General features: G+C 36.8%; 2 protein-coding genes across 2 annotated transcripts in view; both read right to left on the minus strand.

Moving 5' to 3' along the window:
- Positions 1–13,747, minus strand: part of LOC307011081 (uncharacterized protein) — a 28,186-nt gene extending 14,439 nt beyond the window's left edge. The window contains exons 1-2 of the mRNA XM_079636398.1: positions 13,535–13,747; positions 2,147–2,392 (exon numbers count right to left, since the gene is read on the minus strand). Of these exons, the coding sequence (XP_079492524.1) occupies positions 2,147–2,384 (238 nt within the window). The 5' untranslated portion in view covers positions 2,385–2,392; positions 13,535–13,747. The remainder of the gene's footprint in view (positions 1–2,146; positions 2,393–13,534) is intronic.
- A 2,528-nt stretch (positions 13,748–16,275) lies between these two features.
- On the minus strand, positions 16,276–22,912 carry lgmn (legumain; the record flags this gene model as incomplete). Its single annotated transcript, XM_079636402.1, is given in 14 exon segments — positions 16,276–17,311; positions 17,531–17,598; positions 17,676–17,846; positions 18,497–18,706; positions 19,342–19,431; positions 19,604–19,722; positions 19,805–19,871; positions 19,984–20,046; positions 20,549–20,624; positions 20,867–20,949; positions 21,045–21,126; positions 22,430–22,527; positions 22,767–22,843; positions 22,846–22,912. Coding segments are annotated over 14 exon segments (1,314 nt in total). The 3' UTR covers positions 16,276–17,268.
- Between the last annotated feature and the right edge of the window lie 2,983 nt (positions 22,913–25,895).

Consider the following 25,895-nt stretch of genomic DNA (forward strand, 5'->3'; position numbering starts at 1 on the left):
CGTTAAAGTAATCAAGTTTTAGAGTACTGTGCCATTAGATTAGAAAAATTCCACATTAAACCTTATTGAAATTAACTGTGAGTCACGTTCTCCAACGCGTAATGCTATTTGCGTCATGATGGTCTGCATCCTGCATATTTAATTTTAGCCTAATAAGGGCGAGTGTGAAGCGTTTAAATAATCCATGGGCTTTTTTGTATGTCTTCAGTGACCACACCCTCTGGAGAATCACATAACAGCTGTTTATTTTTGGTGGTTATGCACCATATCGATCATTAAGCTGCAGTCTGTTCCGTCAGCCCGGCGTACGTACATGTGTGTGTTTGACTGGATTCATGCTTCAATAAACGGGTGGGGTTGAGGTGTGTTCTCACAAAGTTCTCCCTGCCATTACAGCCCATGTGGAACCTTCACATTCATCCTCTGCTCAGCTCACAAAGAAAAGCGCACACACACACAAAAACATAAGACAATTCACATGCATCCAATTCTTGTTTTGATCCCAAGCTAAACCACAAAATGTACTGCACACTTTTAAATAAACATTTGAGACTTGTACACACAAAGCAAGCACTTAAAGGGACCTCAAGTAGAGGTCAAATTGTATCTTCCTGGCATGTTGAAATCTCTGCTCTGGAAAACTCATGACTTTGCGATAATCATAAGGCAAACATTTTTCAGTCTCTCAGTCTCGGCACACATACACACAGCAATATATAGGTATTAGAGACATATCTCAAGATGGTTTAGGATAATTGATGCGTCAACCTTCCCTGGTCCAACAAACAAGGAATAAACCACTGCTCATTGCGGCGTTATAATTTGTACCAGTATTTAAACCAAAACTGCTGGAGAAAGCTGAAAACCAGTTACCCAAACTAATGACTTCTAGATTGTAACAGGATTACTCTACTAATTACACTGTCTGAACAGAAATTACTGAATGTCTGAACACATTACCCACAACTGAAAACACATACCCACCATTTACTAGTTGGGCAATACAAGGACAGATAAAGGCCTGGTTTCACAGATTCGGCCTTTGTTTAATTAGGATATTTAAGAACTTTTTATAAACATGCCTTAGAAAAAAACATTACTGGTGTGCATCTTGAGACAAAACAATGGCATTGACATACTTTAAGATTATGTAAGTGCAAGTTGCTTTCAGTTAAGACAGCGCAAACATGCATTTCAGGCTTAAGCCTGGTCTGTGAAACCGGAAGAAAGTGTGTTAAGATCAAATACATTTAAACACTTTAAATACAAACCTAACTGAATCCCTCACTTTTAGTTAGTGCATTAGTTAGGTTAGATTAGTTGCATGTTGCAATATCAAATGCTTAAAAAAACAGGACATAACTTACATTGTACTGCAATATTCTCATTTGAAAATGTCACAAATTCAAAGTATTTTTATATGGCAAAACAGCTTGTCCTAACAGCTTAGAGAGAGCGATTAAAGCTATGCCATTAAACAGCAATTACTTCACAGAGAAAACAAGCATGTGTTGACCAAATGAATTTGAGTACAATCATGTCGTTTAAAATAATGCTTGTTTTTGCACATTAAAGCTAAAGTGTGTTATTTTCCAAGATTAAAATACCTTCTAGCTCAGTTTAATGTGCAGAGTGAACAAAATTGGAGGTTAAAGTGTTGGTTTGGTACATTTTGGACTAATCTTGGAAATACTTCCTGTAGCTTCCACTGGCAACGGCAAGGTCATGTGTTCGATTTCCAGGAATGCATGAACTGATAAAACGTATATCTTGAATACAATGCAAGTCTTTGCAAAAAATCTTGAATACAATGCAAAATGCTTTGAATAAAAGTCCATATGTACGTTTATAGATGGGTTTATTCATGCTGATGTTGTTGCTGGATTTTCTACATTCATTACCAAAGCGGCACTTCACCTTTTTCTTTAACTTCCCTGAGACACATCTGCTTACAGAACCAGTTTATGTTATGATTGATGTGAAACTAGTTTCATATATGGTTAATGCGAACACAAAAGTCTTCCAAGCGAGAAAGAAAAAAGAAACAAGCCCAACAGTAAACAAAAACCCATACACCATCTGATTCTGAAGAACTTGTATAAGGAAGGAAACATGTTGTTAGGAGTACATGGTGGTAAAGTGTTACCCGTTTTAAGTGTAGATTGTGGCAGTTCTACAGGTGATCCGATGGCGAGCAGGTCTCCACGTATCTCTGTAGCGTGTCGGCGGGATTTCCTGCGCTGGCTCTTCAACCACCTGAACGCACGGCTGAATCCTATCCGTCTCCTGCCCCGTTTACCTCTGCCCCCCTGCCGCTCCTCACTGAACACCTGCAGCATATCTGAGGGAATCAGATCCCCCACCGAGTCACTGCCAGAAGACATCGTGCAGCCTGCCACAAAAACACAAATAATAATGGTTCACATTGTTTTGTAAAACTTGTTTTCTCAGGTTTGTAAATTACCTGGACACTAGACCAACACCTAAAAACTGCTTACTCATTCATGTTTAAGCATAGAGTGAATATCACATTAAGCACTACATGGAGAAGGAGTGAATTAAACATTATTTCACACTATATAAGTATAGTGAGCAAAAGCTAAAGAGAAACAAAGACTAGCATTCATGTCCTCCAAGTAAGGGTTAATGCCCGACGAGGTGTCCATTGTCAGGTTTTAATGGACGACGGCGAGGTGTGAACGCGCAGCGGAGGACGGTTGCCTCTGCCGAAGTCCATTAAAACCTGACAATGGACACCTCGAAGGGCATTAACCCGCTTATACCATGGTCACTTGCCAAATAACACATTTTTAAAACATTAGTTTATATTTTAATTAGTTTTACAATCGAAATCTAAAGTTACAAGTTACAAACAATAACTTGGTTTCCTTGGTTACGCCTGACAGTTTATTTAGGTGTCCTCTATCACTTTTTAACGGACACCCTGCAGCCAATCAGAATCGAGTATTCACCCAGACCATGGTATAAAACACATTAATGGTCATCTGTCTTTTTCACAAATTTTTGTTTATAGATGCCATATAGAAGACAAATAAGTATTTCTTCAGATTTATCAAAAAATCATGTGGTGAATCTATAAGGAAAAAAATAAATTGACTCATCTACCACTAAACAATAAAACATTCTCACAGTCTTGTATTGCTGGAAATTCAACCTTAGACTTCAGTGATGTAGAATGCAGTTCTGAGGAATCATCTGATCACGTGTTTTGGTTGTCACATATATTACAGAAGTAATATTTCATTTATATGATATTTCATTTATATGATGCAGTGACATGACCTCTCAGATTTTTGAGCCAAATTCTAAAAATCTTTGAAACTTAAAGTTGTGATGGAACGGAATTAGCGATGACCCTTTTCTTCCATACTGTGACAGAGTGAAACTGATTATCAAAAAAGAAAAACTGTGTATTAATCAGCTGTTGATTGGATTTTGTGATGTGATCAATGCATTCTTGCAGTCGATTGTAAGAAAGGGACGGGCCTTAAACTGACTAAATTATTAGAAGAATATTGAGCTATTCTAATTAAATTATTTGATTAAAAATGACATGGTCAAAAAAAAAAAAAAAAAAAGAGAGAAAGAGAACGAAACACATACATAGATGAATTGTTCACAATAAGATCTATAGCATGCATTTACAAAACAGAAAGTGTGAATTATAAAGTTGAATGATGACAATCTTTTCTTAGGCTATTACTTATCTGAATACTACTGTTAGTAGCTACATCTTCCTGAAAAACTTAAAGCACCGTTTCATTTTTATTTTTGTTCGGTTGTATTTTTTGTTGGTTTTGTTTGCAATCAGTTTCTTTGTTCTTTTTGTATTGCTGACTGTTTACTCTGTAGCTGTTTTAAGGACTTTTTACTTACATTAATTAACCTAGTATTAGTTTTTGCTGAAGTAGATGAATAATGATACTGACATTTACAATTTCTCATATCATGAAATAAGACTTGGATCATATTACCAACAAATAATAGTGTTAAATAATTGTGATTTCAATATTGACTAAAATAATTGTGATCATGATTTTTGCCTTGATCAAACAGCCCTACATTGAGCTGATAAAACAGCTATCATTTTGACTCATCCTTTTCATAAAATGATTGATGTGAGGTTTATCATTTAGTTAAACTTTTTTTTTTGTCAAAACTTTATTTGAACATGTAACACATGTGCTACATACATGCTTAGGGAACCAATTGAACCGGGACTGATGTTTGCATCCCCTAAAAAAAAAAAAAAAAGGTCTAGAGCACAAAAGAAAAGAAGTGGAACTCTGTCCTCAGTTTGGAATGAATTGTTGTGGAATTCTGTGGTTCTTCAGGGTGGTATATCAGGGTCTGGTCCTAATGATGCATCGCACACCAAAATTGAGATGGAGTCTCATTCCTGAACACATAGTCACCAGCTCCACCCTTACACACACAGATACTGACACACACCCTTACACAGCACACACATTCATGATGTGTAAAACTTTTAAACAAGGCATTATATCTTGAATAAACACACCCAGCAGATGTATTTACTCAAGGAGGTCATTTTACTCAATTAATAGACGTACAAACAGTGACACAAAAAACAGAACTTCACATGAATGCACAAGGCATAAAGTAAACAGCAACATAAAAATTATGCTGTTTAACATAAACAGCTCATTCAAAGAGGGATAGCTAGAGAGAGAAGCCAAAAAAATGTATATCGACACACTAACACAGTGTAAAAATTGAGGAAACTGGAGCCGATTTCACGTGTGTGAGCAAGACATCCTCACGTGGCTGCAGAGCTCTGTTTAGCAGATCAATGGACCAATCAGAGTGCAGCTTTCTGACTCAGTCCATCACCATGGAAATGCACGAAAACAAACAGCAGAACCTACATGCAGCGGTGCCACCGAGTTTATCCACTCCTCACCGTATTGACATCAGTTTGATCCAGGATCAGAGTTAGAAACACTCACTCAGCAAGCTGCACATGATTCATTTGCATTTGGTTACATAATATTAGTTATAATAATATACATGTTAGGAACTCATTTGCATGACATCACAGGTCTGTTTTGTTTGGATGATCTACCCATGGTTTAATCCACACACATTCACAAGCGCGCTTGCAGACAATTACTGCACACACTCCCATACAGAAACTCTCACAGCCCTGAGAAAAGTGCACTGCTATTCCGCCAGGCGTGTCTATATGGCATGTGATTCAACAGTTTTAGGGTGGATTCAAATGTTGCACTCAAAACAACAATGTTTTGTGGTATTCCCCAAAAAAATGACAACTGCTTTATGTATGCTGCATAAAAAGTATGTGAAAGTGCATATTATGCAGAGAAAAACATTTCACGCAGTAGTATATGCTTGTATGTTATTATCTTTCCCACATGACATCATTAGGTACAAGTTATTATCATAATTTCAGACTGTTGTTTTGCCGTTTTAATCCAATTAAACTCAGTCCAAACAAATAAGTCAAGGCAAATGAATTAAAAGATAACTGTTTACTGTTTGTGTCACACTGGAAATGGAAAGATGAGTGCACTGCATAATTGGATAGATCTGCGCTAGTATAGGTGTGCTAAGCTACCATACTACCCTTATAGTATGTATACTGTACACAGACGGCCTACTACATTTGCCAAAATGTGCAGTATACAACTGAGATAATTGCAAGATGAATCTCACATTAATGCAACGATTAGTCTTTCATATCCAGTGTGAAGGGTGAATCTAAAATATGATCAGATGTTACTTTTAACATCTCTTTCTTGACTCATTAGTAGGCTTACATTTTGACATAAAATTGGGCTAAAAAATCATTTACAAGATAAAGTGTACACTTACTGAAGTCATGTGACAACAATATAGGCCAGCTAGCATACTAATGTTTGAAACATTGGCTACCGTTTCATAAAAAAAATTTGTAAACACATTTGCACATAGTAAACTGCAAATGTTTGCATATGTACAATTTGCAAACTATACATAGCATACACTACCGTTCAAAACATTTTTTAAATGAAAAGTCTCTTCTGCTCACCAAGGCTGCATTTATTTGATCAAAAATACAGTAAAACAGCAATAATATGAAATAATTTTACAATTTAAAATGTTTTCCATTTTAATATATCTTAAAATGTCATTTATTCCTGTGATGACAAAGCCGAATTTTCACCATCATTACTTCAGTGTCACATGATCCTTCAAAAATCATTTTAATATGCTGATTTGTTGCTCAAGAAACATTACTTATTATTATTATATCAATGTGACAGACAGATAGGTAGATTACATACTATAATCAGCAGGAATAGTGGGATAGTATGCTATTCCAAACATTGCTACACTCTTTAAGTGTGTGAGGTGTGTTCAAGAGATAGAAACCTGGCTTAGCACACCTGCACACACTCCAGCAGAGATGATAAGCAGGAGAGGGTGTGTGTGTGTGTGTGTGTGTGTGTGTTCCTGTGGGTTACAGGAAATGGAGGTAAATCTAGAAGATAAAATGCCTGAGGTGTATTAGCCAGGAAACTGTGGTCACATAAACACACACACACGCATGCAGGATTGAACCATACTTGCCCTATTTACAGTTTGATTCCACTAGTTTTTCATGGCACGGTGCTCTCCAGGTGGATGGAACAGACAGATATTCTTACACACATACACATCGTGCACAGGGGCTTTCCACTCAAAGAAATGAGACATTCACTCATGATTCATGAACAATACATCTTAAATTGGTTACACAAGACATTACGTGCACAACGATGTGCAGAGTCACAACTGTGTGTGAGACAGGAGCACTTCTGTCTCTCAAACACAGACTGTGAGAGCACTTTGGAAATGTCTTTCTTTCTAAGCCCCAAACCGAAGAAATTTAGGGTTAAGGAACTGAATTCCTCCGTAAGTGCAGAGGGGAAGTGCTAGGGGTCATCGCAGTGCTGCCAGGGAACAGTGAAGGAAAGCGCTGATAGCTGTCATGCTAACTGCACATTATGTCCTTATGGGAGTGTCTGTCTTTCCTCACAGCTACCATTACAGTAACAGTACATTAACACAATAACAGAATGACACAAAACACATGAATCTGAGAAGACCACCCGAGGTCTGTTTTTATATCAGATATCCGTGTGACGTGAAACAAACCCAGTGGAGAGAAGTGTATTTTTTATGACGATGAAATACAATCACCATTTTACTTCCAAACTTCAGAGGTGTGTGCTCATTCGTATCAGATTTCCGTCTGATTTCATCCTCACAAAAATACACACTCGGACGTTTTGATGTAATCTGTGCTAATGTTTAGTGTGTGTGTGTGTGTGTGTTTGTGTGTGTGTGTGTGTGTGTGTGTGTGTGTGTGTGTGTGTGTGTTCTGGGGCTTTGCAGCAGCTTGTTGAGAGCAGGAGTAACATTCCTAAACGACTGATAATTGTATAATTCCTGTGGGTTCCTCCTCCAGCTCCACCTCTTCTTCCATCATTGTCTTCTTTCTCTCATCCTGTTTTTCCTCAGCCGTTCTCCCATTAGATTGCTAATGTTTAGGTTTTAATGGAGCTGCTTGAGTCTCAACACAAACTGTCCAGTATTGTTTAACTGTATCATCTTTAAATAATCTGAAACTGTTTTACGGTATCTTCATGAAATCTGCACGAAATCCAGAACGGTCTCACTGTATCATCGTCGTGAAATCCAGAACTGTCTCACTGTATCATCTTCATGAAATCCAGAACTGTCTCACTGTATCATCTTCATGAAATCCAGAACATGAAATCCAGAACGGTCTCATTGTATCATCTTCATCAAATCCACAACAGTCTCACTGAATCATCTTCATCAAATCCACAACAGTCTCACTGTCTCATCTTCGTGCAATCCAAAACTGTCTCACTGTATCATCAAATCCACAACTGTCTCACTGCATCATCTTCATCAAATCCACAACTGTCTCACTGTCTCATCTTCGTGCAATCCAAAACTGTCTCACTGTATCATCTTCATGAAATCCAAAACTGTCTCACTGTATCATCTTCATGAAATCCAGAATTGTCTCACTGTATCATCTTCATGAAATCCAGAACTGTCTCACTGCATCATCTTCATGAAATCCAGAACTGTCTCACTGCATCATCTTCATGAAATCTAGAACTGTCTCACTGCATCATCTTCATCAAATCCAGAACTGTCTCACTGTATCATTTTCATCAAATCCACAACTGTCTCACTGCATCATCTTCATGAAATCCAAAACTGTCTCACTGCATCATCTTCATCAAATCCAGAACTGCCTCACTGCATCATCTTCATGAAATCAAAAACTGTCTCACTGCATCATCTTCATGAAATCCAAAACTGTCTCACTGTATCATCTTCATCAAATCCAGAACTGTCTCACTGCATTATCTTCATGAAATCCAAAACTGTCTCACTGTATCATCTTCATGAAATCCAAACCTGTCTCACTGCATCATCTTCATATAATCCAGAACTGTCTCACTGTATCATCTTAATGAAATCCAAAACTGTCTCACTGTATCATCTTCATGAAATCCAAAACTGTCTCACTGTATCATCTTAATGAAATCCAAAACTGTCTCAATGTATCATCTTAATGAAATCCAGAATTGTCTCACTGCATTATCTTCATCAAATCCAGAACTGTCTCACTGCATTATCTTCATGAAATCCAGAACTGTCTCACTGCATTATCTTCATGAAATCCAAAACTGTCTCACTGTATCATCTTCATCAAATCCAGAACTGTCTCACTGCATTATCTTCATCAAATCCAGAACTGTCTCACTGCATTATCTTCATGAAATCCAAAACTGTCTCACTGTATCATCTTCATCAAATCCAGAACTGTCTCACTGCATTATCTTCATCAAATCCAGAACTGTCTCACTGCATCATCTTCATGAAATCCAGAACTGTCTCACTGCATCATCTTCATGAAATCTAGAACTGTCTCACTGCATCATCTTCATCAAATCCAGAACTGTCTCACTGCATCATCTTCATGAAATCCAGAACTGTCTCACTGCATCATCTTCATGAAATCTAGAACTGTCTCACTGCATCATCTTCATCAAATCCAGAACTGTCTCACTGTATCATCTTCATCAAATCCACAACTGTCTCACTGCATCATCTTCATGAAATCCAAAACTGTCTCACTGCATCATCTTCATCAAATCCAGAACTGTCTCACTGCATCATCTTCATGAAATCCAGAACTGTCTCACAGCATCATCTTCAAATCCAAAACTGTCTCACTGCATCATCTTCATCAAATCCAGAACTGTCTCACTGCATCATCTTCATGAAATCTAGAACTGTCTCACTGCATCATCTTCATCAAATCCAAAACTGTCTCACTGCATCATCTTCATCAAATCCAGAACTGTCTCACTGCATCATCTTCATGAAATCCAGAACTGTCTCACAGCATCATCTTCAAATCCAAAACTGTCTCACTGCATCATCTTCATCAAATCCAGAACTGTCTCACTGCATCATCTTCATGAAATCTAGAACTGTCTCACTGCATCATCTTCATCAAATCCAAAACTGTCTCACTGCATCATCTTCATCAAATCCAGAACTGTCTCACTGCATCATCTTCATGAAATCTAGAACTGTCTCACTGCATCATCTTCATCAAATCCAGAACTGTCTCACTGTATCATCTTCATGAAATCCAAAACTGTCTCACTGCATCATCTTCATGAAATCCAAAACTGTCTCACTGCATTATCTTCATGAAATCCAGAACTGTCTCACAGCATCATCTTCAAATCCAAAACTGTCTCACTGCATCATCTTCATCAAATCCAGAACTGTCTCACTGCATCATCTTCATGAAATCTAGAACTGTCTCACTGCATCATCTTCATCAAATCCAGAACTGTCTCACTGTATCATCTTCATGAAATCCAAAACTGTCTCACTGCATCATCTTCATGAAATCCAAAACTGTCTCACTGTATCATCTTCATGAAATCCAAAACTGTCTCACTGTATCATCTTCATGAAATCCAAAACTGTCTCACTGCATCATCTTCATGAAATCCAGAACTGTCTCACTGCATCATCTTCATATAATCCAGAACTGTCTCACTGCATCATCTTCATGAAATCCACTGTCCAATGTCTCACTGTAAATGCCAATCCTGACTCAGAGCTAGTAGTGTTCACACAGCTAACATGTTTAACTGTTGTATCTTATCCACGTTGTGTGCTCGAAATTCTCAACATTCTCAAAGATCCATCCCACCCTGGACATCATCTGTTTGTCCAGTTGCCCTCTGGTAGGCGTTTTAGGTCTATCTATTGCATCACGGACTAATAGATTTAAGAATAGCTTTTACCCCAGAGCTGTATGAGAACTTAACAACACTGCAAAAAACTGAACTTTTGACTACACCTTGAAAAATCATGATTCAGTTGCACCAATTATAATTACAGTTAAGGTCACTTTGTGACGACAATGTGCAATATCATTACATGAATCTATCAAGTTTCTGTATTGTAGTGCGTTACATTTATGGTGTCATAATGGTGGTGAAACATTTTCAGTAGAACCCTAATTTTCATAAAATCCAGAACTGTCTCACTGTATCACCTTCATAAAATCCAGACCCGTTTCATGCTGATATAACCCAAAAATGTTACTTTCCTTAAGTCGCACTGAACTATCCTCATACACTAATTGGGAGTGTCTCACACTTAGTCCTGCAGGTCTCAGGGCTGATTATATAATTTCATCAAGAGTTTTAGATTAAACGTACTTAAACTCTGTACTAATACTATCTTCTACAAACACACACATCAATGTGATCAAATGTCTCAGCTGCTGATGAAGATATCAGTGATCAATCAGCTACAAGGTTTATGGAGGTTTACTGAGGGTTAATTTACAACCAATGAATGATGCCCCGGAGCAAAACCAGCCAATTGTCAGCCACTTTACCTCGCATCAGCTGCCAAAGAAAACCAGTTTTAAGTTGCCCTGAATAAAGCAACATTTGAAAACTAGCGTGGGAAAACTATCATCAACAACGTTAACTCAAAGAGATCTCTCTCTCTCGATTTTGCATTAAAGGTGCTGTAAGATATTTCCACAGTTTTGCTTAATTCAAATGGAAGTAGCGATAAAACTTGTCTTCTGAATTGTGACGTAGGCTACACCAGAGTAACAGATTATTGAAATAGAAAAAAAGTAGGGCGGGGACTTGTTATGCGTCGTTTTTGATTGGATTTTGAGATGTGGCTGGGTTTAAGCAGACTATATGATTGGATAAGTCCTACATATGTCATCAGAGAGAAGTCTTCTTCGTTTTCACTGGAAGATCCAGTTATGAAATTGATCAAACATTACAAGGTCATAACATATTTTTTTAATTAAGCAAGTGCATGGATTAATGGTTCACAATAAGATCTATAATATGCATTTAGCACATTTTAATGCATTTATCAGCTAAAAGTTAATTTTGTCAATTTTCAAAAGCACACTAGTATACTGATGGCCCTAACACAACAAACATGGACAAAAACTGTGATATGAGGGGTCTTCAACGGGCCTGTCAAAGACATATGTAAATATACCTCAGAATAGCATCATCCTCACACATTTCATACACAACTCATCACCATGACAGCTGGCTTTGACCTCACCACGTGGCTGTTCAGATGTGTTCAAGTGTGATGGATTCAGATCACGCAAAAGCAAAACTAAAGAGGCTCTCTATTAAATCAGTCAGTAACTTCATTTCCTACAGTTGGGCAGTGGAGAACACACACACACCTCCTGCTTCTGCACACACTTGCGCAACTGATCTGGAATCTCTACAGAAACAAGCCCCAGCATGGCAGCCTGACGGGTACAGGGACACACCCAAAATCAACAATACCTACAATCACCTTTCTTTCTCTCTCTCTCACTCTCCCACAGGTCACCCATGATCGACAACGTACTGCCTGAGAACATTAGAGCAGGAGTCCCTCTGTCTCACTCCACCTCCTCCAAACCCTGCAGGTCTCCTATCTGTTTCAGGTTAATGTACAAACCTGCTCAAGGTCTTTGAGCTACACGTGTATAAAAGAAACTCAAACGCCACAGAAAAACACATCCCTAGAACTGCTACAGATTTCCCCTAGAATTGAATGATTTATAGGAATTCTATGACAGATAAGAATGCCTGAGATGATACAAAATAGTTAAAAAGGAAAATCGGGAAAAATTTAGTTCAGAACAAGCAATATCAAGTTTGTAGGACAGGAATATTTGTATTCATGATGGTTTCAAGCATTTATTTAAAAATATGTCTAATGTCATGTGGTGTAACCCACAAGTAAAAAGTAATAAAACATTTTCCATGTTTTCATGATAATAAAAAAAAACACAAAAATAAAAATGTAACCATAACTATCATTAAGGTTTACTTTATTTGACCTTAGCTAACCTTAGCCTTTTTGTCTATATGTCTATATATGCTGGGCAACGATTAATCGCAATTAATCACATCCAAAATAAAAGTTTATGTTTGCATAATATCAGTGCGTGTACGGTTTACAATTATTTTGAATATATAAATACACACACATGCGTGTAAATATTTAAGAAAAAATATTTATATACAATATGTATATTTATATATAATATAAATTATGTATAAATATATATATATATATACAGAAGCAAATGTTTCTTAAATATATACATGCATGTGTGTGTATTTATATGTACAAAATAATTATACACAGTACACAAACATTATGCATATACTAATATATATACCTTACTGACATATTGACAGTCATGAGGGTCTAGAGGGGTCCTCTCCATGATATCATTTCCTGTTTATGGTTGTCACATGACAACAAATGGCTTTCTGCACACTGGTACCACACTGACATTAATTTGGTAGACACAAGTTTTAAAATATGAATCATATTTTAATTTTTTAAAATTATTTTCTTAAGGAAATAAAAAAAATGAATGATCATCATGGCAAACTACTTATGCAAACATTTAATTTTTCAAGAATTTCGCCATTTTAATTACCCCCTCCCCCTTTTTGTTTTTGTCTTTGTTTTTACAATCTCCCAAAAGTTACACATAGCCATTTTTTACTTTAAGTCCCACAAAAATATCAAAATTGAATTCAATTCAGTAATGATCTCCAATGTGAATTGCTCGGTGTGAATTGCTTATGTAACTTTTAAATAGATCCTCTCAAAACGTCACTGACTTAAAAATACATTTAAATCAGAAAAATTAGAACTTGCACAAAAAAGTGAAAGAAAGAGCAAGCCACACATACAACTGAAAGTAAACCCCACATATACTACAACATACCAGTGAACACAAACTTGTAATGATTAAACACACTGGCACTAACTACGAGTAAATAAAGTTCTAACTTCAGTTGTGAGTGTGAGCGTTATACGCATTACACAAGATTTGAAGTCATATTGGCAGACTGGGTAGGGCTGTTACCTGTAACTTCTGGATCCCTCAGTTTCCTTGTTCGGCGCTGTAAAATCCTTTACATCGGACAGTCCATATGAATCTGGTCTGGAAGGTTCAGGTGAGGCATTTCCACATTATTCCAGTTTTCTTAAGAAACTCTTGTTCTTTAAAGGGCAATCAGCCTTGGACAGTCCATGCAGACTGTGCTCTCCTCTGCGTTCAGATACTCCTCTCTGCTGAATCCTCAAGAGGCTCCAGGTGAGAATTTTAAGGGGAGTTTCCAAACACTGTCAGTCCTTGAGCGCTCAGGGACGCCACCCAGCGGCCACAGGATGAACAGACACTCACACTAAGTTAGTAGAACACAGTTCATCCTGTGGCCGCGGGGTAAGGCAAGCCGAATTGACATATAAAACTAAGTTTTCACTATCCATAAACATATTTTGGATAGTTACAATTGTATTTCGACGAGTTATTATTCTAATTTGACTAGTCAGAACAATAATTAGACATATCTGCAATTATACGTGCAAGAAATCTGATTCAAGATATCTCTAAATACTTTATGACTAGTCAAAACTCCATTGAAGTTATCTGTAATGACTTCATAGATATCTTCAATGGACGCGTCACACATACACAAATGTATTTAGAGATATATCTATTTAATTATCAGTAGTAAAATTGCAATTTGAGATATCTCTAATTAGAATTATTCCTAATAAAAACAAAACTAACTAAACAAAACAAAAATATGACTACAGCCATGGGTATTTAATGCTAAACAGCTTGCCATACTCACACATCCTGGAGACACGATTACGTAACACACTGATTAAAGGCCGTGTGATTGATTTATATGTCATTAATGACTTGCAGGTCAGGATGTTTTGCTATAGAGATGCTTAGTCATCCAGGACACAATGTTAAATTTAAATGAATGAATTAATTAAATAAATAAAAATAAATTTACTAGCAGGCCTACGGTGCATTTAAAAAGTGCTGTGAAGTGAAGGCCAAGTATGGTAACCTATACTTGAAATTTGTCCTCTGCATTTAACCCATCCGAGTTAGTGCACACACATTAGGAGTAGTGAGTAGTGAACACACCACACACACACACACACACACACACACACACACTGCAAACTGCTGTCACACACACACCCGGAGCAGTGGGCAGCCATTTTGTTGTGGCGCCTGGGGAGTGATTGGGGGTTAGGTGCCATTTCCTAAGGGTATTGAGAATTTAAACCTGCAAACCTGACTCTCAAACCCTTAGGCGACAACTGTACTCAATATAATATAAAAAAATATTATATTTAGTGTCTTATCAGCAATTATAGGTCTAATTTTGACTTACATTCTGTTGTTTTTAGGTGTGTGAGTATGTAGACAATACAGATTTAGTCTAGGATTTAGTAAGTCAATCTGCTATTGGCATTACCACAACATCATCAAAGAACATGTCGTCATTCCCACCACAATCACGTTCATGATCATGGAGTTACATGTACAAACACAATACCAGCAAGATGAACATTGTGATCTTGTAAACCGCCATGAGTCAAGTTTCCTGGCTTATGAAACATGCTGTTTTTTTTGTGAGACTTTGTAGGAACTGAATTTTACTTGGTTCATTCTTGAATCATCACTTTCTGGTTTTGGATGGGCAGATCCAGCCCCTACTGCTATTGGTTGCTCTGTGAAACATATTATCATTCAGACCCTGTATTCTAGAAATGCACAAATTACTTGGGACATAGGAGAGAAAATGCATAAATATCTAGATCAGATGTCACAAGATTGGCTAATGGACCTCAAGACCATTAGGCCTAAGTGCCGTTCACACCTTTGGAACACCTTTTTTGAACGCGTTTCACATTTTTCTCTCTTGTCAGATAAGGTGTACAAGTTAAACATGTTATTAAAATGTTACCTTACGGTTTCATATATCATTCTTATGTTAATTACCAGACGACGGATACAATGAAAAATCAAACATTAAAGCCTGGTTTCAAAGACAGGGCTTAGATTCAGCCAGGATTGGGCCAGTTCAATTAGATCTTAGAAGAAGAAGAAAAAACGTGCATCTTTAGACAAAACAATGGCGCTGATATATTTTAAGATATTTCCGTGCAAGGCTAGACTAGGCTTGAGTCTTGTCTGTGAAAGGATGTGTATTATGTAAAAATAGTGCAGCCTTCAGTCGAATTTGAAGGTTTGTTTTCAGATAACAAAGGATATGCAGAAAAACTGCAAATATTTTCTTTACTTCACCAGTAAATGTTATTGTTCACCGCTTTACAGCAAAAAGACGAGGAACAGGAAAGAAAAGCATCTGAGCTGAATTGGACAAAATGGCAGCACAATTTTTGCCTTATCTAAAAAAAAAAAACCCTGCAGTGAAGTTATTTCCTTTTTGTAAAATAAACTAGATTAAATACATTTGATTTTATTTACAAAAGTTCCCCACTACTGAGCTTATCTTTGTTATATATATACATATATATTGTATACAGTATATATATACACAAAAATTAAACCAAACATGTAATAATTATTTAAAATAAATAAAAAATTTTATAGTATATGTTATATAATATATTTAGTTGCAAATGTTCCTCACAAGTCACAACTGAGTTTAATTTTGTTGCTACAGTATATGATACAAGAACCAATTAAATCAAAATTTCCATCTAGTAACATCTATTAATTTGTCAAGAGAAACTTGAAAAAAAAAAAAAATTGCATTCAACAAATTTCACTCAATTCAGGTTTAGTATTTATTTTATAATCAATAACTCACTGCTTAACAGATTATACATTGAAAAGAGGTCTGACAGTAGTTCGGTGTATTGTTTAGCCCATGTTGTCAGTGCAAGCTCACTTTTCCTGCAGAGCTCAATCTCCAGCAAACATTACACCTCACTTTAATTCAGTGATTTGAGGCCTCAATATGCTCTAAACAAAAGGGCACTGGACATAATAGCACACCCTGATCATTACACCAAACACAGCAGCTCATTAACTGCTCAAAGTGCAGCGGTTCTCAGTTATTTAAGACACTTCTTAAGTATGACCACAGACTTCAGGTAGCTAGGTATACATTTAGTAAATATTCAAACAAGAGCTTCTATGATTCACTACTGGAGAGAAATTTGGTATATTCATGGCTCAGCCAACAAGGTGATGAACACCAGCTTAAAAAAAAAAAAATCAAAATCTTAGTGCAATATGTAGCTATATGTGTCTAGCTAGTGTTTGTTCTAATTGTTTGAATGCATCACTCAACATCATGTAAGACTGGACTTCATTCTCTAACTGGACATTTACATGTTTGGTTTCCAATCTATACTTATTAATTATGGTGAACATAACCGAGATGCCAAAAATTGTAATTTCAAAAATCATTGTGTCATTCTCATTGATGAGGCATCTGACAAAGGAGAAAAAACTAAAACAAAAACACACACGATATATATACACACATGTATATATAAAAAAAGTTAACAGCCCAAAGTGTTTGTCAGGAATCACTTGGCAGTATCTTAAAGCATTTTTCTTTCTTTAAAACAAAATAAAGATCAGTAAAACATCAAATAAAATTTGTTTAAAAGTGCAAACCCTCATTAAAAGAAACATTTTCAGAAAGATCCAAATCAAAGCGGTGTGTGATACAGATTTCTTCCACAGTCACATTCTTATGTGCAAAGTGTAGTTCGTCCAATAAAAATCCTCTTTGGCTCACGTTCACATTTCTACTGTCTGAAGAAACACACGTCATCCATGGCTGCTGTGATTCTGTGAAAATGGAGAGATTTAAATCAAATCAAATAAACCCAATGAGCTCTCTTTCACATCCCACAAGAAGTCTTTACATAACTCGCTGGCGCAGGCAGAGGGCGCTGTTTATTATAGAAACACACTTCACAAGCACTTTAATGCTTTATTGTTTATGAATTTTAGACATCATAGTCTAGCGAGAAGTAAAAGTGATAAAAAGGAAACGGGAGTTTTTACCTCTGGGCCTGGTATCCTCCCTCACACAGGTTCACTAAAGCATACAGGTGTCTCAGAGCGTATTCATACTGCAAACAGAGAGAAAAGATGTCTCATACACACAGTATACCACAACTAATGATGCAGAAATCCTGAATGTTTTTACCTCCTGCTGGTGCCAGTTGAAGCAGTGTTTCTTGTAGTGCTTGACAGCTGTTTTGTAACATTCATACTGTGAGAGATCTTCACGTCCATTCAGATAATCCTTGACTTCTTCTTTGTCCTGGACCACATGCTCCACGATCTTATGCATAGTGTTTCTAAGCAGCTCCCGCGTCTAAAGAAAAACAAGCACAAAAGCTATTATAATACGATACTCTTGACTGAAATCTATGACTCTGACATCACTATAGCAAGTAGTGTCACATACACTACCATTCAAATGTTTGGGGTCTGTAAGATTTTTTTGACGTTTCTTATGTTCACCAAGGATTCTTTTATGTGATAAAAAAAAAAAAAAAAAAAACCAGTAAAAAGTCATATTGTGTAATATTTGGGGGGGGGGGGGGGGGAAATTCAATATCTATTGTAATACGTTTAAAGTGCAATTTATTCTGAATTTTCAGCATCATTAATCCAGTCTTCAGTCACATGATCCTTCAGAAATCATTCTAATGTGCCGATTTGCTGCTCAAGAAACATTTATTACTATACTTCTTATTGAAAACAGTTGTGCCGCTTAATATTTTTGTGGAAACTGATCATTTTTTCCCCAAATTCTTTGATGAATAGAAAGTCAAAAGAACAGCATCTATTTGATATAGAAATCTTTTGCAACAATATAAATGTATTTACTGTCACCTTTGATCAAATTAAATGTATCCTTTCATTTATTAAAAATAATAATCTTACTGACCCCAAACTTTTGAAGGGTAGTGTACAACTTTTAACACTTGAAAGGAATTGGTAAAAAGCAGTGCTACAAACCTGTAGATGTGCATGGATGTCATTCATGAGACCAACAACAGTCTCAACGTCATTAGACTTGGCGAGTTTTCTCTTCATGATTGCGAGGGGCACATCAGGGCTGCTCATGAGGTCACGTTCAGTGATCACAGGCAACGAAACCGGCTCGGCTGCTTTATCAAGACCTTTAGAGTTACCCTGGAACGCCATCACCTTCATGTGGGACAGCGTCTAAAACATAAACAAACCAGAACAGTTACATTTGGCAAGTACTGACATGCAGACGCTACACAGAACACCATGTATGCTTTCATCAGACACTTCCTTGTCAATAAAGTACACATGACTTTAAATGGAAACTTCTGGAGCTAGCTGAGAACACATGACAGACACTAGACCAAGAATGAACATACAGCGCATATCAATATCCTTTATATAGTTAATAAACTACCAGTAATCCATATTTAGGATGCTTAGGGACAATACAGATGAGCACAGAAATGGTGATGGTTGGTTAATTATTTTTGAATTTTTATTTCCACTAACTTCCTTCCAGTCAGGGTCCTAAAATAATTTTTTGCAACAGCTGGAACTAGTAAACTGTGAATTTACCAGCCATTAATGATTATGCATTATCATTAAATACAATGGAATTTCATGAAACATCTTTTTTTGGCATTACATTTAAATTTGTTCCTGTGACAATAAATAATGAATCACTTTGCAGCACAGATAATTGTGCCTTTCACAGCATCACTGATGCGAATCAATCTTGCATTTCTAGTGTATAGACAGTGTGCCTTATCTTAATGCATTCCTAATCTTTACTGAATGTCTTTCATAGACAGTGTTTGTGAGTGCATTACCTTGTTTCCATACTGCATCACGTGGCTAGTGTTGGTTTTGGCCTTTACGATCTTGAACTGCTTGGCCAAAGTCTCTTTGCTCAGATCCTCCTAAAGAAACAAACACACAACACCGTTTAAAACACCTTCCCACGATCTGCGTGATCCCAGATTCTATCGTGAGCTGCCCTGCTCATTACGATCAGACTGTTCGTGCTGAATAAATGCGTTTCTCTTCTATTTTTCTTCAATTTGGCCCTCTGTCCCAGATGTGTGTACTAACCACGTCGGAGTCTTCCATCCAGTTGACACTGTACCAGTCTCCCAGGTAGGTGTCTCTGGCCTCGTCATAGTAACAGGCATATGAGGACTCATCAGAGTTGGCAGCCGTTGTAGCGTAGACTGGGACACACACACACAGATTATACATACTATGTTATTTACGCACACAGAATGTGTGATGAAGTTAGAAAAAACAACTCACCATTAATGTCAACAGGCAGAGGCTTCATCATAGAGCCAGATTCACAGGCCTCAACATACAACACCATCTATGTGTGCGAGAAAGTTTGCAGATTAAAAGAAAAAAAGACAATAATAACAAATAGGGTTTTTACAGAAATTATGGATTGTGTCTTATTAATGAACACGTGTAACACTCACCTTCTTGTATTTGTTGTTTTGGTGCATGTACGTGATGGTACTCATCAGGTCATCTACAAGAAGCTAAAAGTACAGGCATGATTTACTGTAAGTTTCTAGATATAAAAGCAATTGATTTACACCATTGCCATTCATTTATAAACACGTCATGCATAAGTTAAGCAATAACTCCTCTCCCAAGCTGCTCACGCACAAATACTGAAAAAGCTGTCGTTTCAGCAGGTTGTCGATAAAACTCATGGCTAAACTTCCTGTGAGTTAAATGCGTTACTCATTATACGACAACTTTCTATGTCAGCTGAACAATTGCTTCAGTATCTTTAGTGGGGGCTGACAAAAAGTCAGATCAGTTGGGATGTTTTGGTTTAAATTAGCTATTTTTTTTCCTATAAACTTTTCAGTTATGTTGATTAGATAATTTGTAATGACATCAGAAAAATATACAGAATAGAAGCATTTACACAAGTGGTCTCAGACCTTTGGAGAGAATTGTGTAGTGTGTGTGAGAAGAGCCTGAAAGGATCTGATTCAGCTAAAATGACCACAGGAAGTAGAAAGTGCTTACATCACCATTAGGGAAGGCCAGCAGACCTGGTGCTCCATGGTCGGTGAAATACACAAACACATGATCATTTGGACCACTGCCAAGGGGAAGAACAAAAAAAAACTAAACAAAAAAACATCACAAGACCTGTTTTACACATATCTGTCTCAACATGCACAAACAGACAGAGAGACTAGATTTTACAGGAACTGAGAGCAATAAATTAAGTTAGACAGAAACAGTGCCACAGGCTAATTTACATTTCAATATAAATGTATCAGAGACACACAGAAAAATAAAAACATGCTAATGACCCCAGTTTTTAAAATGGTAACTTGCCTTTTCAGCACTTTTCCAGATCCTCCCTTCACACCAGCAGTGTCACCCTTCAACACGGCCAGGAAGTTCTCAGGGGTCACGTCCTGTATCACAAACACACACAATATTAGTGAGCGGATGCCAAACACACTGCTTACCACTTCAAATCTCAGAGACAGAATTACACGTATTGACTCACATCACCAATGTAGTCCTTCAGCACACCTTTGTAAACATCTGTTCCATTGGGTCGGTTTATGATCACTCCTGGAGTTGGGTTTCTGGACACACAAAAACAGTCACATGAACCTCGGTACTGAAAAGGCTTTTGGTTTTAAGGAGCGAACACTGACAAATTGGTGCTAAAACAATAATTATTATAAGACAACAAACAATAATAAAAATATATCTTTCTCCACCACTTATCAAAATAGGTTTAAAAATTAACCCAAAAACATGTGACCAAGCCAATGATCAGATAACATTTCTTTCTTCCATTGTTTAATTCAGCCGGAACACCTGACCTACATTTGAATTCATAATCAAAAGCCACTAAAGCACTGAATGTCAGTTGCACAACTTTCAGTAAAACAATAAAATAAGGTTAAAATTTCACAACCATCCCCTCCCCCTCCTCCTCATGATTCGTCATTTTCAAAAAATATTTACTGGGTGAATCTCATGAAACCTGTCCAAAACACACATCATGCTTCACCTCAATCGACAACAATAATGTAAATGCTAAATTGTTCAAATTTAAAGATTATAATATGTTATCATTTAGATATAGGCTACTTTGTTTATGCAAATAAATAAATATATATATTTTGATTTAAAAGTTAAATACAAAGCGATTTGTGAGATTCACCCTACAAATAAACAAGCACACCGCATTCAAACATGACACAAACATCTTTAATGCCAGTCACGATCACAGCCATGACAGAAAAACCTGACATGCTACAATTCACGCATTTTTCTTTTGGCAGACTTAAGCTTCTGGTGGTTAAATTAGATACTTGTGACTTCTGCAAAGGAACAGACTCAAAGCTCTGTTTGTGTGCAAGTACATGTGCAAACATGTGGTTGAGATAAATAATTTATATGTGTCTGCTTTTGGAAGAGACACAACTTTACCAAAGAGATTTAAGGTAAGTTGATCATATTGGTCTCAATGACAAATTACCCAGCAGACGATTAAGAGTTTTTTTTTTTGTTGCTTCTGAAATTGCTAATAGCACATTTTCTACAATCTGAGGCAAAGTGGGTTAAGTGCTTGTTCCTGTATCACTATTGGACCTTGAGCAAAGCAACTCCAAGTTATAAATAAACCCTTACTAGCCTCGATCCAATAACTCCTGTGTTACCAGCTCAGATCTTTAACCACTATACCAGTGGTACTCGCCAGGGTCCCATTTTAACTAACATGCTAAAAATACTGTATACTAAAACAATTGTGCAAGATTAAACCTATATTTATTTTAGTTAGAAAGAGGTACAAATTGGCTTATATAAGAGGGCCTTTGAATATTGTTTTGGACAAATGGAGGCTGAGAACCACTGCATAATACAAGTCATACTCACTCAGAATTCTGCGCAAGGTCATCATACATCATCACCACAATCTGCTCATCGGGAATTCCGTTCTTATGGACAATCTGATATGCATGGCACACATCAGCCTATAAAACACACAAAAGAAGAATAAATAAATAAACTGAGAAGGGTCATAACACTTGAGTTTTGTTGTCCTACTGTTAGTTTAACTGCTTCTATTTCTCTCATTTGTGAGTCGCTTTGGATAAAAGCTTCTGCTAAATGAATAAATGCAAATATCTTAACAGACTTCAGATAAGACAACTGACTAATAATTTGGAAAACCGTGTACTTTCTCCACCTCAAAGATCACTTCCTTTCTCACCTGGTGTCTGTAATTGTACCAGCCATTAGATCCGGCCACAATGACGACCCAGTGCTTCCCATTTTCTGGCTGCTCGCAGGGAATCCACTCACTACCAGCCCCAGGGTCAGGGCAAGAACTGAAACTGCCACTCTCTGTGCGATCATCTCTGCAATCTACAAACAGAGACGGAAAATAAACCAGAAAAAAATACCATGCGTGCTTTTAAAATGTTAAAGGTTGTAAACTTCCCTAAAAAGGCTAAAGTATTTGCAAAACCACATAAAATACTTAATGTGATGATGATCTTCATTTTAATAATAATAATAATAATATTTAGAATTACAATTTTCAATTTAAACTCTTTTACATAAACATTTGTACCATTTACACGTATGTATTTGCTCTGAAATTATACCAAGCCTTTATAGTTATGTACATTTTAACATGTAAATTTGTGATTCTCCCTAAAAGGAAAAACAACATTCTACTAACATGACACAAACACCTTAAATACAAGTCAAAATTATAGAATGTAAATATTTCTGTATATAAATACTATGTATGGCTGTGTTGACAAATTAAGTTTTCTTGATGTTACAGTAGGATTACAGTAAGGCTGAGATAAAAAATATATAGGGTGAAATATAAAAATGTTTTTTTCAGCTTATTCCAAAAGTTTATCTTTATACCTCATATCTGCCAAAAACATAGTTCCAACTACTGTAAACCCTAATACATCTCCTAAACAAAATAATAATCTGTCATTTTGTTGAATGTCTCTTTTTAGATGATAACGTAATGGTAGCAAATATCGCAATTTAAATGGGGTAATAAAGACTGCGGCAATTTGGGCCATAATCTGTTTACCATGATACATTTTGCAAGTGGTCTCGTGATCATCCTATAAACAAACAAGGAAATCAGGGATACAATAATACAGCAGGCCATAGGGGGGATTTAAACTATTCTCCTTTTAGCTGAATTTAGTATTTAACCTTGAGGTGATTCATTATACAAAACACAACCAAACACAATGAGTAGAGTTAATACAAAATAAAGATATCAGTAGTTAATATGCTTACCTGCTACTGTTGCGCTACCCGAGCTGCCGAGCTGGAGCGACGCGACGCTTTATTACAACCTGTGAGACGGGGACGCTTGTGCAGCAGCCAATCAGCGAAAACGGACTCGATGTGCTAACCAATCCGCTCAATACGGCTCAGCGCAGCATCCAATCAAATTTGAGCCATGGGCGGTGCCTCAACTGACCACCTGACTAGTCGGTCATGTGCCATGAGTTTGACTGAAAACAAAACAAAAAGAGAGGATAATCTTAGATATTATAGAAATAGATTGATGTATTGAAGTGGTCTCCCGCTCTGACAAGGGATGTCTAACCGTTGTGAAGGTTAAGGGGAAATGCCTCACATTTATTAGGGGATTTAATAATTGGTTAAAAAAAAAACTTAATTAATAATTTTACAGGAAGCTTCAGCATAGACACCCGTCTTACTTTTTCATTATCTAGGCATAATATATGCGAGCACATGATCAGATCATCCGTTTGTCATATGACTGCTATTTCACTGCACCCACGCTTTTTTTATCATTGGGCTGATCTCACCTGTTTTTTACATGTATCGTGTGTGAGAGAACAGAGTAACGTTATGCCATTATGTAAAGTGTCTCTGTAAGCAGCCATGTTTAGAATTTTGATTGTATTTTATGCTGATTCAAAACAGATCTAATACTCACTGTTGTTTTATATCAATCTATAATAATCTAATAAATTCTATTTTCTGTTGTCTTGGGAAACCCCTTCTACAGTTTCCAATTTACGGTACAATTTACTACTTGTGTGACACCTCCGTCTTAAGTCAATGTATTGAGAGAGAATAGTTGAATTCCAAATTTCATCTGTGTTTGTAATCATAATACCACAAAGAAAGTCTTATTATTGTTCATAATAATAGTCTGACTTGGATGACAAAAACATTCAAAAGTACTCATAGATTACTGTGAAACCTTTGACACCAAATTTGCTTTTTATCTTAGCAATAATTTATTACACCAGTATTAAAGTCCTTCACTGGCTCTGTTAATATTAGAATTCATTGTAAATTCATCTGCAGGTGTACACATGTTGTTGACAACCACACGGGCTTGTTCCTCAAAAAGTCCATTCAGCATTTTAAGTTTTCCCTGCTGTTTACATGATCTCTGATTCTTATAATCAGACAATGAAATATATATATATGTTTTGTAACAGTTTAACATAGTGTTGACAAAGTTGATATTTTGGCTTCATGTATGGTCAGATGTGCCATTATAACATTTGACCAAAATCAAGCTCAAATGGAGTTACAAGGTTTTTGACCAGAGAATTTTTGGACAATTTCATGCTCCCAACTTTGTGGGAACAGTTTGGGGATGGCCGCATGTTCCAACGTGACTGCGCACCAGTGCACAAAGCAAGGTCCAGACATGGATGAGCGAGTTTGGTGTCGAGGAACTTGAGTCCTGACCTCTACCCGATTGAACACCTTTGGGATGAATTAGAGCGGAGACTGAGAGACAGGCCTTCTCGTCCAACATCAGTGCCTGACCTCACGAATGCGCTTCTAGAAGAATGGTCAAAAAAACCATTAACACACTCCTAAACATTGTGGAAAGCCTTCCCAGAAGAGTTGAAGCTGTAATAGCTGCAGAGGATTGGCCAACTCTATAAACCCTACGGATTAAGAATCGGATGTCATTAAAGTTCATGTCATGTAAAAGCAGATGTCCCAAAACCTTTGCCAATATAGTGTATGTGGGCACTCAGTTATGAAAGACGAAGTGCTACGCAGAAGCTATAAGACAGTTGTACTTATTCAAAGAGCAGTTCTTTATTTACCTGTGCATTGCAAACAAGCAGAGATGGTTCAAACCGTGTGCGGCACTTCATGAGGCGGGGTGGAGTCATGAGGTTTTACTTACAGTTTGAGAAGCCAATGGCGTTACAAGATTTAGTCACAAGCTCTTTTTAATACTTTTTTTTAGCTAAAAATTTGCAAAACCCACAGACAGGCATAAAGGGAGACTAATAGTAATGATGTATGAAAAAGTAAAATAAAATGATGCAATGTGGAGATACGAGGTTTTCGC

This window comes from Phoxinus phoxinus (genome assembly GCF_949152265.1).
Source record: "Phoxinus phoxinus genome assembly, chromosome: 14".
NCBI classification, from domain to species: domain Eukaryota; kingdom Metazoa; phylum Chordata; class Actinopteri; order Cypriniformes; family Leuciscidae; genus Phoxinus; species Phoxinus phoxinus.